The 14,136-nt window shown below is 51.1% G+C and overlaps 1 protein-coding gene across 3 annotated transcripts in view; it reads right to left on the bottom strand.

Moving 5' to 3' along the window:
* PRKCB (protein kinase C beta) overlaps positions 1-14,136 on the bottom strand; it is a 324,117-nt gene that overhangs the window by 142,632 nt on the left and 167,349 nt on the right. For all 3 annotated transcript variants that reach the window (XM_032326950.1, XM_032326949.1, XM_032326948.1), the window contains exon 5: positions 13,933-14,061. In XM_032326950.1, coding sequence (XP_032182841.1) covers positions 13,933-14,061 — 129 coding nt within the window. The remainder of the gene's footprint in view (positions 1-13,932; positions 14,062-14,136) is intronic.

Genomic DNA, 14,136 nt, shown 5'->3' with positions numbered 1-14,136 from the left:
GGAGAGGAGTGTGGGAGGAGCTCCGCAGAAGTGCTTCTGATTGATTGGAGGAGAGCAGGGTGGGGAGGAGCTCCGGCTCTGCGTGGGCGGCGGGACGCACAGCCCAGCTACCGAACGGAACGTGGCACGTGACATCCCTACCGGGTCGTGGGTTCTAGGTGAAGCCGGAGCGAACGGCTGTGGGAGCCGGGGAAGCTGCCTCCCGGGAACGGAGAGATTCTGGGAGCGCCTGAGGACCATGTGCAAACCAGTTCCAGGCTGTGGGCATACGTGTCTCGGAGAAATAGGGATGAAACAAGGAGAAACGTCACCAAGTTCCTTATTATCCGCTTTGGCAGCTGGCTGGAGCCCCCACCAGCTCCACCCCCCGTCCGCCTGGGCGGGGACCCTTCCCCCGGGGTCATCTGACTTCGGGTCATCAGACCCGGACCTCCGGGTCATGCAGGTCTTCCGGTCGCTGGCTTCTCCACGTTGGCATGAGATCTGATGCCTCGCGGGAAATCCCTGGTTCTCTGAGTCCCGAAACACCGGGGTGGGAAGCGGCCGGGAAGACCTGCCCCTCCTCTGTACTCAAACCCGCTCGTAGCCTGTTCCCCTGAGCACCCCCTGAACACCTTCTTTATTTGTAAGTGAGAACGCTTTCTCAAGACACTGCTGTGAACTCGATTCTATATCCCTCTCCCTCTCACCTTCTGGATGCCCTCAATTGCAGCCCGCTGGAGCCGACCCAGAGCACTCCGGAAGGGTAACAGAGGTCGTCTGCGGTAGAGAAGCACAGGCCCTGGAATCCCACAGCCCGCGATGTCAGTCCCGAGATCTGCCCCTTCACGGCTGTGCGAGTTGCACGTCTCCCACCCGCAGCTTCTTCCCCATGAAAAACGGGGGTAACACTTCAAAGGTTCAAGATGAACAGGACTTGAGATGGCCCCCTAAAAACATGCATAAAGGAGCGCCCAGGTGGCTCAGTTAAGCAGACGACCCTTGGTTTCAGCTCAGGTCATGATCTCAGGGTCTTAGGATCGAGCCCCATGCCTGGCTTAGGGCGGGTTGAGATTCTCTCCCCCATCCCCCTGCCCCACTCCCAGGGTTGCACACGCAGGTGTGCACGCACGCCCACACATACTCTCGCTCAAATAAATAAATCTCAAACAAAAAACACCTGGCGTATAGTTAAACACTCAGTAAGTGCCGGCTGCATATGTGATTGGAACAGTGGGTCTTCAGGTGGCAGATTTACAAATCTAGTGCCCCAAATACCTCAGCAGGGTAGACACCATCTCTCAGGCCATTTTAGGTAGAAGCAAATATCTCGTAAAAGATTCGGCTTAGGTGTTTTGAGTTTTCCAGGCTACACTGTGCCCCAGAGGGAGGTAACAAGACAAATCACAACAACTGACGCATATCGTGGCTGCACTTAGCCAAAACTCTCTCCACCTGCCTCTTAGAGGCAGGGTCTCCGAAAAGGTGGACTTCTCCCCCAGAAAACCACGTCCTAACACGGCCACTTTGGAAGGAAACAAAAACATCACCAAACAGGAAACTCTAAATTTGGTAAATCCAGCAAAGATCAGTGAGGAAACACAGAAAGGGCTGTGTAGACCATGCCAATCAGAATAACAGCAAATATCATACGGCACCAGCAGCATGTACCAGGTGGTGTTCCAAACACTTTACACACACTGCCCGCGGAATTCTGTCCACGACCCTAGAAGGTGGGCGCTCTCACCACCTCCACTTGTCCTCCCAAACTATCCATGCCTTACCTGCCAGCATCAAATCCCCCAATCCTGGGCCCTCCCACTGCGGAGGCTCAGGACTAAGGCCGTCTTCTTCTGGCCACCTCTCACGACCAAGGCACGTTGCCAGTCTCTTGGGCAGGTCTTTGGCCACTGAAGTCTGCTTCTCTGCGAAAAAACAGGCCACCCAGAAGAAGTGGCATCATCCCCAGGCTCACAGTCCGGGAAACACTGGCTCTCGTAACTCCCCAAGGAGAAAAGCCGGCGAACAGCAGCGATGGGGAAACGGAACTGCATGAAGTAAAATCCCCATCAACACAAGGCCCAAGCCGCGCCTGCGCCTCCACTTCCTCTTCCATAGAATGATCCGGAAGACCTGTGCTCACAGCTGAGGCTGGGAGTCGGATTCAGAGAGGGATCACCTGTAGAGTCCACAGCACGAGCGCGTGTTTCTGAAACGGAGGCGCTGCTAATTATCCCCTATCATGGGACAGAGGCAGGAATGACGGGATCAAGTCCGAGCCCCAGCCCTTCCCAGCTGTGCAACTTGGGCAAGTTATTTAAACCTCTCTCGGTGTGCCTCAGTTTCCCCATCTGTAAAATGGAGATGATATTAGCAACTACTTCACAGGTCATTGATGGATGTTAGATGAAGACGGAAGGGCTTACTTAGCCCGGGGCCTGGCACCTATCATCCTAAGTGTTGTTGCGTCTCTGGCTCTTGTCGTAGCAGCAAGAAAGAACCCCAGACAGACACACCACTCAAGACCTTGAAGAGCATCTCCCATGACCTTTTTTGCCCTGAGGAAGCCAGCCCAACACCTGGGTCGTGGGCTTACCCATCAAGTGTAAACCGTTAACCTTCCTCTCTTCCCTTAGCCTCTATCCTGTACCAGTGCCACCTCCTCCAGGGGGCCCTCTGGGATGCCTCCAGCCACTCCTCCCTCCCTTGCTGAAACTACGATTGCAAGAAAGATTCGGACCCCCGTAAACACAACAGGCAGAAGATGAGCAGGTCTTTCCTATGGCCTTGATGCTACCCTGTGCCCTCAAAGGATCGCCAGCATTGAATCGTCTCCTGCCTCTCTCCCCCGACATGCTGTCTGTGTCTCTGTTCTAACACCTTTGTAGCCTTAAATCACATCCTTCCAATGGACGCCCTGATGTACTGGAATCCAAATGACGGCTCCTGGATGCAATCCTGCCTCCCCCACCTGCTAACTGGGTGGCCAGAGGCTCAGATTCTTTAAGGTTGTTTCTGCTTTTGTAAAAATGAGGAAAATAAAATGCATTCATAGGGGGGTTGTGGGAACGGAGCACAGTGACCTTGTGTGACACTCCACAAATACTCCTGGGATCTAAGTCCCACTGCATTTAGAAAAAAGCTCCAAACCCTTAGAGGCTCACAAGACCTCCCTGGCCTCCCCTGCAGCTTCATTTCCCCCCTCTGCCCAGATCCTGCCATGGGGTCAACTTCCCGTCTGGTCCAGGAATGCAGAAGCTGCCTCCCTCCTCCCCCGGGGCCTTTGCCTGTGCCGCCCTCCTACCTGGGATGCTCTTGCCCTGGATTTTAGGAGCTGGCTCCCTCCTGCTCATCATTCAGGTCTCAACCAGAAGCCATCATCTCTGCCAGTGACCCACGGGCCACCCTCAATCACATCACTCTGCTATTGTTACTCTCTTTATGGCCGTTATTGCTGTCTGAAAGTATTTTGTCGGCTTTACTGTTCCTCTTCAAGCATTGAAAAGAATGCAGGGGCCATGACAGCAGAGGCTTGTCTGTCTCCTTCGTAACCGTAAACAGTGCCCACACACAGGAGATACCCAATGAGTATCTATTGGAGAAGTAGGGGAGCTAGGATTCAAACCCAGCCCTGACTCCAAAGCCAGACTATCCTGGCCCGTAATTACTACAGACTTGCAGCAAGTCAGTGAGAAAAGCAGGCGAGAGGCTGCTGACTGGAGAGCTGGGGATGCCTCACCCAGACAAAGGCAAAGCAGGGAGGGAAGGTTCTGGGTCATTTTCCACAAGCAGCTCACGCCAGGCATTCACGCCTCATGAGGTCTATCCGAGGACATGCAGATAGGTTCAGGTCACCGATGGATGCGGATTTCAGCCTCTGACGTCCCAACACCAAAGCTGCGTGAGTTCTGAACTGCCACCCCAAGGTGAGGCTGGATGTCACAAACCATCCGAGGCACGTCCACCTGTGGCCACCGGGCAGGACCCGAGCATGGCTAATGCCTGCCATCTAGTGGACAAGACACATCTTGGTTTCCCTGTGACTGAGCAAGACTTATGGAATTTTATTTTATTTTATTTTATTTTATTTTATTTTATTTTATTTTATTTTATGAGAAAGAGAGAGAGAGCAACCAGGGGAGGACAGAGGGAGAGAGAATCTTAAGCAGACTCCATGCCCAACGTGGAGCCCCACGCAGGGCTCAATCTCACAACCCCGGGATCATGACCTGAGACAAAAATCGAGAGTCAGACACTTAACCCGCTGAGCCACCCAGGTGCCCCAAGGGTTATGGAATTTTAAAGTGCATGCAGATCACCTGGGATTTTGCTGAAATGCAGATTCTGATTCTTAGGCCTGGCTGGAACATGAGACCCCACATTTCTAACCAGCTCCCCAGGTGATGCTGGGGCTGCTGCTGGTCCACAGACCACACCTGGGAACAGCTGGTGCCTTGCAATTCCTGACGTATTAACCCCCAGATGCAACTCGGAGGACTGGGGCGGCCACACAATGGGGAGGAGAATCAGAAGGCACCCGAGAAGTACAAGTTTTGGAAGTCAGAGCGCGGTTAGACCTGGAGGCAAGGGGCGGGGGCTGCCGGGCAAGAAACAGAGAGAGGACACGCTTCCTGGGACCTGAGTAGGGAGATGCTCTTAGCTAGGGCCAAAAGGAGGCGTCCAAGAGTCGATGCCCATGAGGGTCAGAGATCAGACCCAGCCCACAAGGTGAAAGCTACGCAAGACACACGCTAGTGACCGAAAAACCCGGAAACGCCCGGGCCCCACTCTGAGCAAGCTGAGCCCCACCCAGCAGTCCTCCCCAAAGCCTCTGGCATCGGCCGCTTAATTTCCACTGCAACTGGTGCTGGAGAATTTCACGTGAATTCCTTTTTCCTATTCAGAGATTCCTCTGTTTTTATTTTGTGTTTGAAAAATTACAAGAAGAAAAAGAAAAATTACAAAAGCGCTATGTTTATTGCGACTGGAGAAACAGTTCCTAAGACATAGAAAGAGCCCCTTTTCCTGCCTCACTCTCTCTCTCCGTTCCCACTTCCCAGTCCTTCTGTGATCCCCATGTTTACAGCATGGTTTGTACCCCTCTACACCTTCTTTCCCACCCTTATAAAAATACACAAACATCACTTCACACATAGTAAGTGTCTGTTGCGGCTGCTTATTTCTTCGAAATGAGATCATACTAAATAAATTTTTATGCAACTTAATCCTCTCACTTAATAAGACATCAGAGATGTTGCTCCAGGTCAAGCATTGGCAAATGTTTCTGGTAAGGGCCGGAAAGTAAATATTTCAGGTTTTGCAGACCGTACAGGCTCTGCCACAGCCACTCAGTGAACTTACTCTTGTATCCCCCAAGTGGCCATGGTCAATATGTAAATGAATGATGTGGCTGTGTTCCAATAAAACTTTATTTACAAAAACAGGCAGTGGGCCAGGTTTGACCCCCAGGCCATAGTTTGCCAACCCTGCTCCAGGTCAACAGCTGTGGCTCTAACCTATTTTTAATTATTCATTAATCTACTTTTAATTATTTAGAATGTCAAGTAAAAGTATAACATGAAGCATAATATACAACAGAAAAGCATGCAAATCATTAATTTGTACAGTTTGTGGAAAACATATGTGCTACTAGATGCCAAGTCAAAAACCCAGAATTCAAGCAGCTCCGCAGAAGCCCCACACACCCGTTTTACTTCACTGTTTTCAACAACTGCACGACAGCCCACAGAACAGAGGCACCCTAACTAGACTGATTCCAATTCTTTGCCCCCACTGACAGAGTATCGATACACATGCTCGTTCTGGGCTTTGATTCCTTGTGTGCTGCTGGGGTTTTTTTGGTTTTTGTTTTTTTAGATTTTATTTATTTCTTTGACAGACAGAGATCACAAGTAGGCAGAGAGGCAGGCAGAGAGAGAGGGGAAAGCAGGCTCCCTGCTGAGCAGAGAGCCCGATGCGGGGCTCAATCCCAGGACCCTGGGACCATGACCTGAGCCAAAGGCAGAGCCTTTAACCCACTGAGCCACCCAGGTGCCCTGTGTGCTGCTGTTTTATTTCAGCAAGACGGAAACGGGAAATCTGCAAAGCCAAGTGTGCAGATACATACATTTTAATAGATGTTGCCAGACCACTTCCCAAGAAAGCGGTGACAAGTCACAGTCTTGCAGGTCCTGGCCATGCTCCCCTTGGGACACAATTCAGCAGGCATTCAGGGAAAGTAACTGAGCACCCCACCTCTCCTGAGGCTTGGGGGCCTCGGACCTTGATCATTCTGATGAGAGTAAATATTCAGGGAAGAGGACAAGGAACACTGAGTAGAAAGTCTGGTCCCCTCTGTCATCTTGGTGTCTAGGACACCCATCTCCCACCTCTTGAGCCACAGGCTTCAGAGGAAGGCTGCCCAGGGATCCTCCAACCTCACCAGGGCATGACCTCTGCTGCACTGAGAAAAACAGAGCTGCGCAGACGGGGATATGATTTAACTCGACTTCTTCGGGACCAAAACAGTGCAGAGCAGCAGAACGGACGTGTCTTCCCGAGTTTGTTTTAAGGGAATTGGCTTTCCAGTGAGGACATAATGATGTGTTTTCAATGAACCTATTTTGCTGTGTTACAGTTTCTCCAAACAAACAAACAAACAAAAATCCAACAACAATTAAGTACGATGTGGTCTAAGGGATCATAGGTGTCATGGCGCCCCATTCCCGCATCTCCTTGGTGGGGGAAGCCATGTGGGCTGAGGGGGACATGCCTGTCTGTCCACACTGGGCAGTCTTCTGAGCACAGCTTTTACCACCCAATGGGAGCTCTGACAACAAGAGAGAGGATTAACTTGATGGGGGTTGAGGTGACAAAGTAAAATGCATTTGTCAAAACCCAGCCATTGTCCACTGAAGGTATTCACCTCTTTTGCAAATTTTACCTCAAACGTTAAAAAAAAAAAAAAAAAAAAAAAAACCTGTAACTAAGTGTTGTTTCTAGTCGATGATGGACATGCTTAAGTGTTTAGGGGGAACTGAATTGATGGCTTCAATTTGCTTTGAAATATGTCAAAAAATAAGATGGGCTAATGGATGGAGAGTCGGGGGGCCGGTTACTGAGGAAGCAAGCGTAGTAGAATGTTAATGGCAGGTTTGAGTGTTCACTGTAAAATCCCTTCAGCTTTGTTGTATGTCGGACATTTCTCAAAACAGGACATTTGGGGGCAAAGTACTAACTGGTGATGTGGGGAGGGGGTAATCTACACGAGCCGGGTCCTGTCCCTGTGCCATGATGTACGGCTTTGAGAATGACCTCCTTTCTTGGACCTCAGTGACTCGGCTGTTTCATGGGGGTACGGAAGAGGGGCTGAGCTCTTCTCTGTGATGCCTTCCATATGGACCATGATGACGCTGTGGTCTCAAACGAACGAACTGTTCTCTCTGCTTTTCTTTCCAAACAGCCCCAATTTTCGTGAGATACAACTTGGGCATCTTTGGAAAAGAGCCTTCGGGGAGGAATGACTTTGAAGGCAGACACTGCCCCCTAGTGGGCCCAAGTGGTCTAATTTATGATCATGTTCTACCCTTGCCATTTAAGTATGGCGGGATCATATTTCAAGACTTTATTCTATCTGTATTTTCTTTCCTTACGTTTTTCTTTTCCTCCCCCCTTCTCTTTCCCTTCCAAGCAGACGGCCATCTCAGTGGAAGTATGTAGCTGTGAAAAAGCAGAAATAGCCTTCAGGTCATTCTTGTCCTATGTCCCGAATTCCCAAACCTCAGAGGTTTCAAAGAGAAGATCACCTTCACAAAGGAGGTCTGTGAGCACAGAGTGTCTTGAAAAAGGTTTGACGGGGAGTGGACTTCAGCCCGACAAGAATGAGATTCCTTGTGGCTAGCAGAAGGAAGAAAGGTGCGGAACGATCTCAAGGGTCCCCGAACGCTGGCAAGGTTGTGATGTTCATCCAGGCAAAGAGACCCGTCTCCTCTCTTGCTGTGACTCAAGGCTCTAGAATATGCTCGGCAAAAAGGAGAAACTCAAATGCTGTTGAACGAACAAGTGAATGACTGGGAGAGGGAGTGAATGGATTCTAGAGGAGTCTGGACCCCGGATGCAGGGAAAGGAAGCCACACTTAACAGCGGTCTCCTACACACCCCGCCCCGGCCACTTCTTGTCACTTGGCAACACAGCGATCTAGGCCTATCTCCCCCACCAGGCTATGAGCTCCCTGAGGATGGAGACTAGATCTCATTGGTCATTGGACCCGAACTGGTACTGAGGCCCTCCATGAATGAATGAATGAATGAATGAATGAACAAACACCTATGCCTACTGAGCCCTTCTCACCTTTCTGCCCTATAACATGCTATCTTCCTCATCACCCTGGAAACACCTAATCCCTCCAACCCAACCCCACACGTCCCACCTCACCCCTCTGTGCACAGCACACACTCTCTGCTCTTCTGGTCAAGTCCTGCCATATTGGTTTTAGACGACAGTTACCCAAGAGGAATATCAAGGTGAAGGGCCCCCAGAGGTCTCCTTAATACTCTTTTCCCATTGTTTGGGTCGCCATGACGGCAAAACCTTCTCTACCCGGAAACAGTCCTTTAAATGACAAGACAGTCTTCTGTGACCCTTCAGCATCCATTTCCTTTCTCCAAAGAGTGCTTTCGGAACCTCTTTAGAAGCTGGGGTACAGGCAGATGTGACCTCAACTTTTCTCAACAGCCTGTCGAGAACTGATGCCGATTTGGTGCACTTCTTCTTTTGATGTAAGAATGGCAGATCTTGGGAAGGATTAAAATACCACAATATTGGGAGGACCTAAGTCTTCTGGGAGATGCTTCTGTCTAAGAAGGGTTCTGTAGAGCACAATACGATGGTGAGAACACTGGACAGGAGTACGGAAGAGCAAGATTTAAACAAACGAACGAACTGTTCTCTCTGCTTTTCTTTCCAAACAGCCCCAATTTTCGTGAGATACAATTATGGATACAAATACAGACATGGTTAAGGCTTTGCAGATGGCCGTAACGTAGGTGGGAATGTAAATAATGGGATACCAGTTGTTACGTCAACTGAGAGATACTGAATTGAAAGGGGGTTCATATGTGTAGGGGCATGGGCTTTATGAACTCTAGGAGCACTGTACAGCTTTCCTGTGGGCTTCCGACCTTACACGGCCTGCTCCCACGATACCGCTCGGCACCACGAGGTCCGTGTGGTTTCCTATGACTCTACAAGTCCTGCTGCTCTGGGTCTTTTCTGCATCACCCAGGGAACTGCTGTGGTCATGCCTCCAAAGAGTGGGTCCCAGTCTCCGTAATATTTGCTGTTTATCTGGGACTTGGTCCTTAAGAGTTTTTGTAAGGTCTCCTCCCCTACAAGAATAAGCGTGTGAAAGGGGTTATCTGCTGAACTCCAACTCCTCACTTCAGGAAGCGCTGATTAGGGGGTCATCTGGGAAGTCCCGGTATCCATCAGGACCCTCTAGTGTGTTATCATTCAAACATACATCCACTGACGCCACACATATTTAGGGACATCCGTCACACGAGGTGCTGGGCAGAGTGTGAGCCAAAGCAGACGCTGTCTCGCTGTCAAGGAGCTTCGAGTCCAGTGGGAGAGAGGGACATAATCCACCCAGCTTAGGACGGCCACTGACACAAGCTCAAGTTCAGATACCATGAGCGTCTAGAAGGGTGGGAAGCTTGGGGAAGCTTCTCTGATGGTAAAGGCAAGCTGAAGCCAGCAAGAAGAAGAATGACCCATCGGAGGAAGACAAGAGGGCAAAGGTAAACACTGCACCGGAAAGGAACAGAAACGTGCAGCAGCCCAATGGTGGGGGGCAGCCCGGACAGGACGAAGGGTGAAAAGAAAATCTGGAGGGAGAGACAGAGAAGCAAGAATGAGGTTGCCACATTAGCTTTATCTGTTCTGAGGGCAATGAGAAACCACTGATGGGTTTTCAAAAGAGGGGGAGCTGACTGGATTTCCATTCCCATCTTGACTTGCGAGATCCCTGGCAGTAGATACAAAGCCTGGATTTCAGGAGCCAAGAGAGATGAGGAAACCTTCGGATCTTCCAGAAGCAGCTGTAACTTGCTTCTGGAGATGATGGGATCTTCTTCCAAGAGCAAGAGAACAGTCAGAGCAAATGGCACAGCGTCCTGGGCTGGGGAGTGGAAAGTCGGAACACCGAGCGTGCATCTACGGTCTGGAGGGAGTCAGGTGATCTGACCTAGCGTTGCCGGGGGGGCTCTCTCCTCTCTGGTCCATCTGTCTGGGATCAAGCAGGAGGGCCTGGAGTCCCAACCACGACACCAGAAGGATGCTTGGGAGACTGGAAGGGCATCCAGGCGCGCCACACTGGCCCCATGCCCCCACCCCCCAGCTGCTGTGAATGTTGGCTGTCAAGGGCTCACGGCTGCCCCTGTGTCCAGACAGTCGCCCTGGTCCACATGGAAGCCACCTAGCCTGGGAGGTAACCCCACCTTCCCACCTCCCACCCCAGCAGCCTACAGCCAAGACCGACTGTCCGCTCAGCTCAGGCTGCTGACAAAACACCAGAGACTAGGTGACTTCAACAACAGGCATTTATGTCTCAGAGTTCTGGAAGCTGGGAAGTCCCATATCGGGTTCCCAGCGAGAACCCTCTTCCTGGCTTCTAAACAGCCGTCTTCCTACTGTGCCCCCATATGGTGCAGAGAGGGAAATCGATTTCTCTTCCCCTTCTTATAAAGCCACTCATCTCACCAGAGAAGCTCACCCGCAGGACTTCAGCAACCCCTAATGACCTCAGGAACGCCCCATCTCCAAACACCATCCCACTGGGTTAGAGCTGCAAGCACGAATGCTTGGGGTGGTGGGGAGGGAGAGACCCAGCGCTGTCCCCAGCACTGACCGACCCTGCTAGGCCAATCCCTGCAGGAGGAAGGACCAGGCTGAAGCTTGTCTTTAGGAAGACTGTGCTCTCGCTTAGCTTTCTTTGCTCTGCCCCGACTCCTCTTCCCCCACGAGCAGCCCCAATAAATCACCTGAATGAAAATCTCCATCTCGGCTTTATTTTTAGAGAACTGCAGTCAGAGCCCCAGGTTCCTGAATTGTCAGGCAGTCAACAAGCGCACTCCCAGCACTGACTGCACCGGGCACGGAGAAGGGGCCACGGCGGGCCACAGTGACCTGCCTTCGTGAGACCCCGGTGCTCACCCCCCGTGCCGCATGTGACACCAGGCAGGTTATCCAGCCTCGCTGAATCTTGTCCTCCTCCATAGGACAGCAGCAACACTGCCTCTCCACTGAATGGCCCAGGATCAAAGTGCTTGGAAAACCACAACTATGAAAACCTTGGTAGGAAATTCATCAACACTCTCAGAACTCTGACGTGCACATATTCTGCCCCTAATGCCAAGGGAGCCCCAACCCACCTCCTTGTTATGGGCTGTACTGTGTCCCCCCCCCAAAGAAGATACAGCCATGTCCCAACCCCAGTACCTGGGAGTGTGACCTTATTTGGAAATGAGAGCTTTCCGAATGCGACTAAGTTAAGATGAGGTCATACTAGATTAGAGAAGCTCTAATCCAATGACTGGTGTCCTTATAAGACGAAACTTGGACACAGAGACACACAGGGAAGAATGCCATGTGATGATCCAGGCAGAGACCAGGCTCCACAAGCCAAGGAACACCAAAGATTGATGGAAACTGCCAGAAGAAACCGCTCAGAGCATTCCAGAGCAAACCAACTCAGCCAACACTTTCATGCCCGACTCCTAGCCTCCGGAAGAGTTATAGAATAAATTCCTGCTGTTTCAAGCTGCCCAGTTTGTGGCATTTCGGTACCGCAGCCTGGGAGATTATACGCCCCCGGTTCATAGGCACATAGCGGATTGCCAGAGAATCATCTGCTTGAGATCAAGATATGCCCAAGCAGATCTGTGCGTAAAGGGGAAGACTCTGACCTTGAATTTGAAGAGAGAGGCTGTGTTGTACCACATCAGAAAAAAAGACTCCCCAAGAAATGCCCGTAAGAGGTAACCTAGCTAAACCACAAAGGAAATAAATAAGGTGGGGGGGGGGGAGCGGCGGAGACCAAGCTAAAAAGTAACCTAGTATATCATACTAGGGAGTCTAACAGACCCAGGTGATGAAGTGTGTGGCTTTCCAAGCCTATTTCCTGATAAGTAGAAAGATAATGCTACAGCCTAGCACCCTGCTAAGTTGCTCAAAAAATTTAACCAAGATACGGCTCGTAAGTGCTTTGCACAGTGATGGGCACATTTTCAAAGAACTCTGGTGTTAGCTACGGCTTTGTTATTGTTTTGTTACTACCGGTGTGAGTTCTTAGAAACCTAACCTCCCTGGGCCTTAGTATTTCCATTCATAAATCGAGCATAACACACACTTCACAAGGTCGTCGTGAGGATGAAAGAGAGGGCTTTTCGACGGAGCTGTAATTGGCAATAGGACTGTGCGTGTTCACATACGATGTGTTGATTGGGCACATTTATGTTGTGATTTGATTCCTGCACAGCGTCAGCCAACACCTCTATCATATCACATGATATTGATTGATTGATTGATTGATTGGAACAATGGATAGACTTCAATGGCATTATACTAAGTAAGGTCCTGTATAGGATGGGTGAGTTCTATTCAATGTCTGCGGCCACCTGCGACAGACCCGAGCCAGTACAGTTCCTAGAGAAGGACACTAGAGGGCAGCAGGGTCTCATTTTTGTCCCATCCCGGCACCAGGAAGCTAAGAAAGCCCTAGGAAAACCCTCCTCTCTCCAGAACCAGTGACTGCCTGCTTCTCCCTGGGGGATCCCCAAACATCCCCATGGGAAGAAGTCAGCCCCTTGCCTTTCTTTTGGAGGAAAAAGCAATTTAACGGAATGCACATTTCCCAAGAGCCCACTGGGTATCACGAACCCCAATGTAAAACAAGGGTTGTATTTTACAGGGATATGTTGGGAGTTTCATGCGGTGTACGTGAAGCCCCTCCCTGCACAGGGCTGAACACATCAGAGATGCCGAACCAATCCGGGGCCTCAAAAGTAGACCAAGTTTTGCAAAATCAATCCCTTTTGTGATCAGTTTCCTGAGTTACCAAGTCATAAAACCTTGCTTAGACGGACTCGTTATGAAGTCTATAGTTGGTGTCACAAGCATTTGAGCAGAGAATTCCTCCGAAGTTTTAGTCCCGTTCTTGTCTGGTTCAGTGTGGGGTTTACGGTAGCTTTATGGCTGAGTATTTACCAATCCAGCAAAGCCAGGTTTCTATTTTGCTGGGGCTTCACATGCCAGAGCCAAGTAGTTCTAGAATGCTCCATTCCAAGAGCCACACATGCCCTGCTCTTGTCTTCCCCTAGACCCCCTGCATCCCTCCCACTGGCTGTATTATCCGTCTTTCTTATTATTAAGAAGACACTTCAGGAGTGCAAAAAGTATAGGGAATCATAGAACAGGGACCCACGTAGCCACTGTCAGGTTTAAGAAAAAAAATTATTTCAAATAAACAGTAAGCCCCCAGGGATGCACAAGGCACCGCCCCCCCCCCCCACCTCCTGCCCAAGTGGTCACAATCTGGAATTTGGTGTTTGTCACCAAGGCTATTCTCCCCACTGGGAAAGTCCGCGGAAGCCCCAAGCATTCCTTCTAGGTTTTCTTAACAAAAGAAATAGAACTGCACACTCCACACCCCGAGCAAGAGTAGGAAAGGGAGAGGCAGAGGTGGAGTACGGCCTTTCTGAGCTCCAGCCCGCGCAGGTGCCTGCAGCCAGGAGAGGCTGTGATGGGGCGGGGGGTGGGGGGTTGGGAGGCGGGGTCACGCAGTCCCCTCCCCACCCCCCAGCCCCGCCCTGCCCATCCCTCCAGCAGTTTCCCCTCCCCCAACGCACAGATCGGACCCGCGGAGTCGGCGCCGCGTCTCCAGCGCCACCTACCGACGACGATGAGGACTTCCCTCTCGATGTGGGCCTGGATGTAGATGCGGCCGCGGCGCTCCGTGTGGTCTGTGCCGCACAGGCTGGGGACGTTCATCACGCAGCGTTTGTGCACGTTCATCATGCAGGCTGCGAGGGCAGGGAGGGGCACGGCTCAGGCTGGGCCCCTCCGGCCCGGTGTCCTTCGAAAGGCTCTTCCCACCC

This window comes from Mustela erminea, chromosome 20, assembly GCF_009829155.1.
Source record: "Mustela erminea isolate mMusErm1 chromosome 20, mMusErm1.Pri, whole genome shotgun sequence".
Taxonomy (NCBI): domain Eukaryota; kingdom Metazoa; phylum Chordata; class Mammalia; order Carnivora; family Mustelidae; genus Mustela; species Mustela erminea.
Note: the sequence above shows the minus strand (reverse complement) of the source record. Positions and strands in the feature narration are given on the sequence as shown.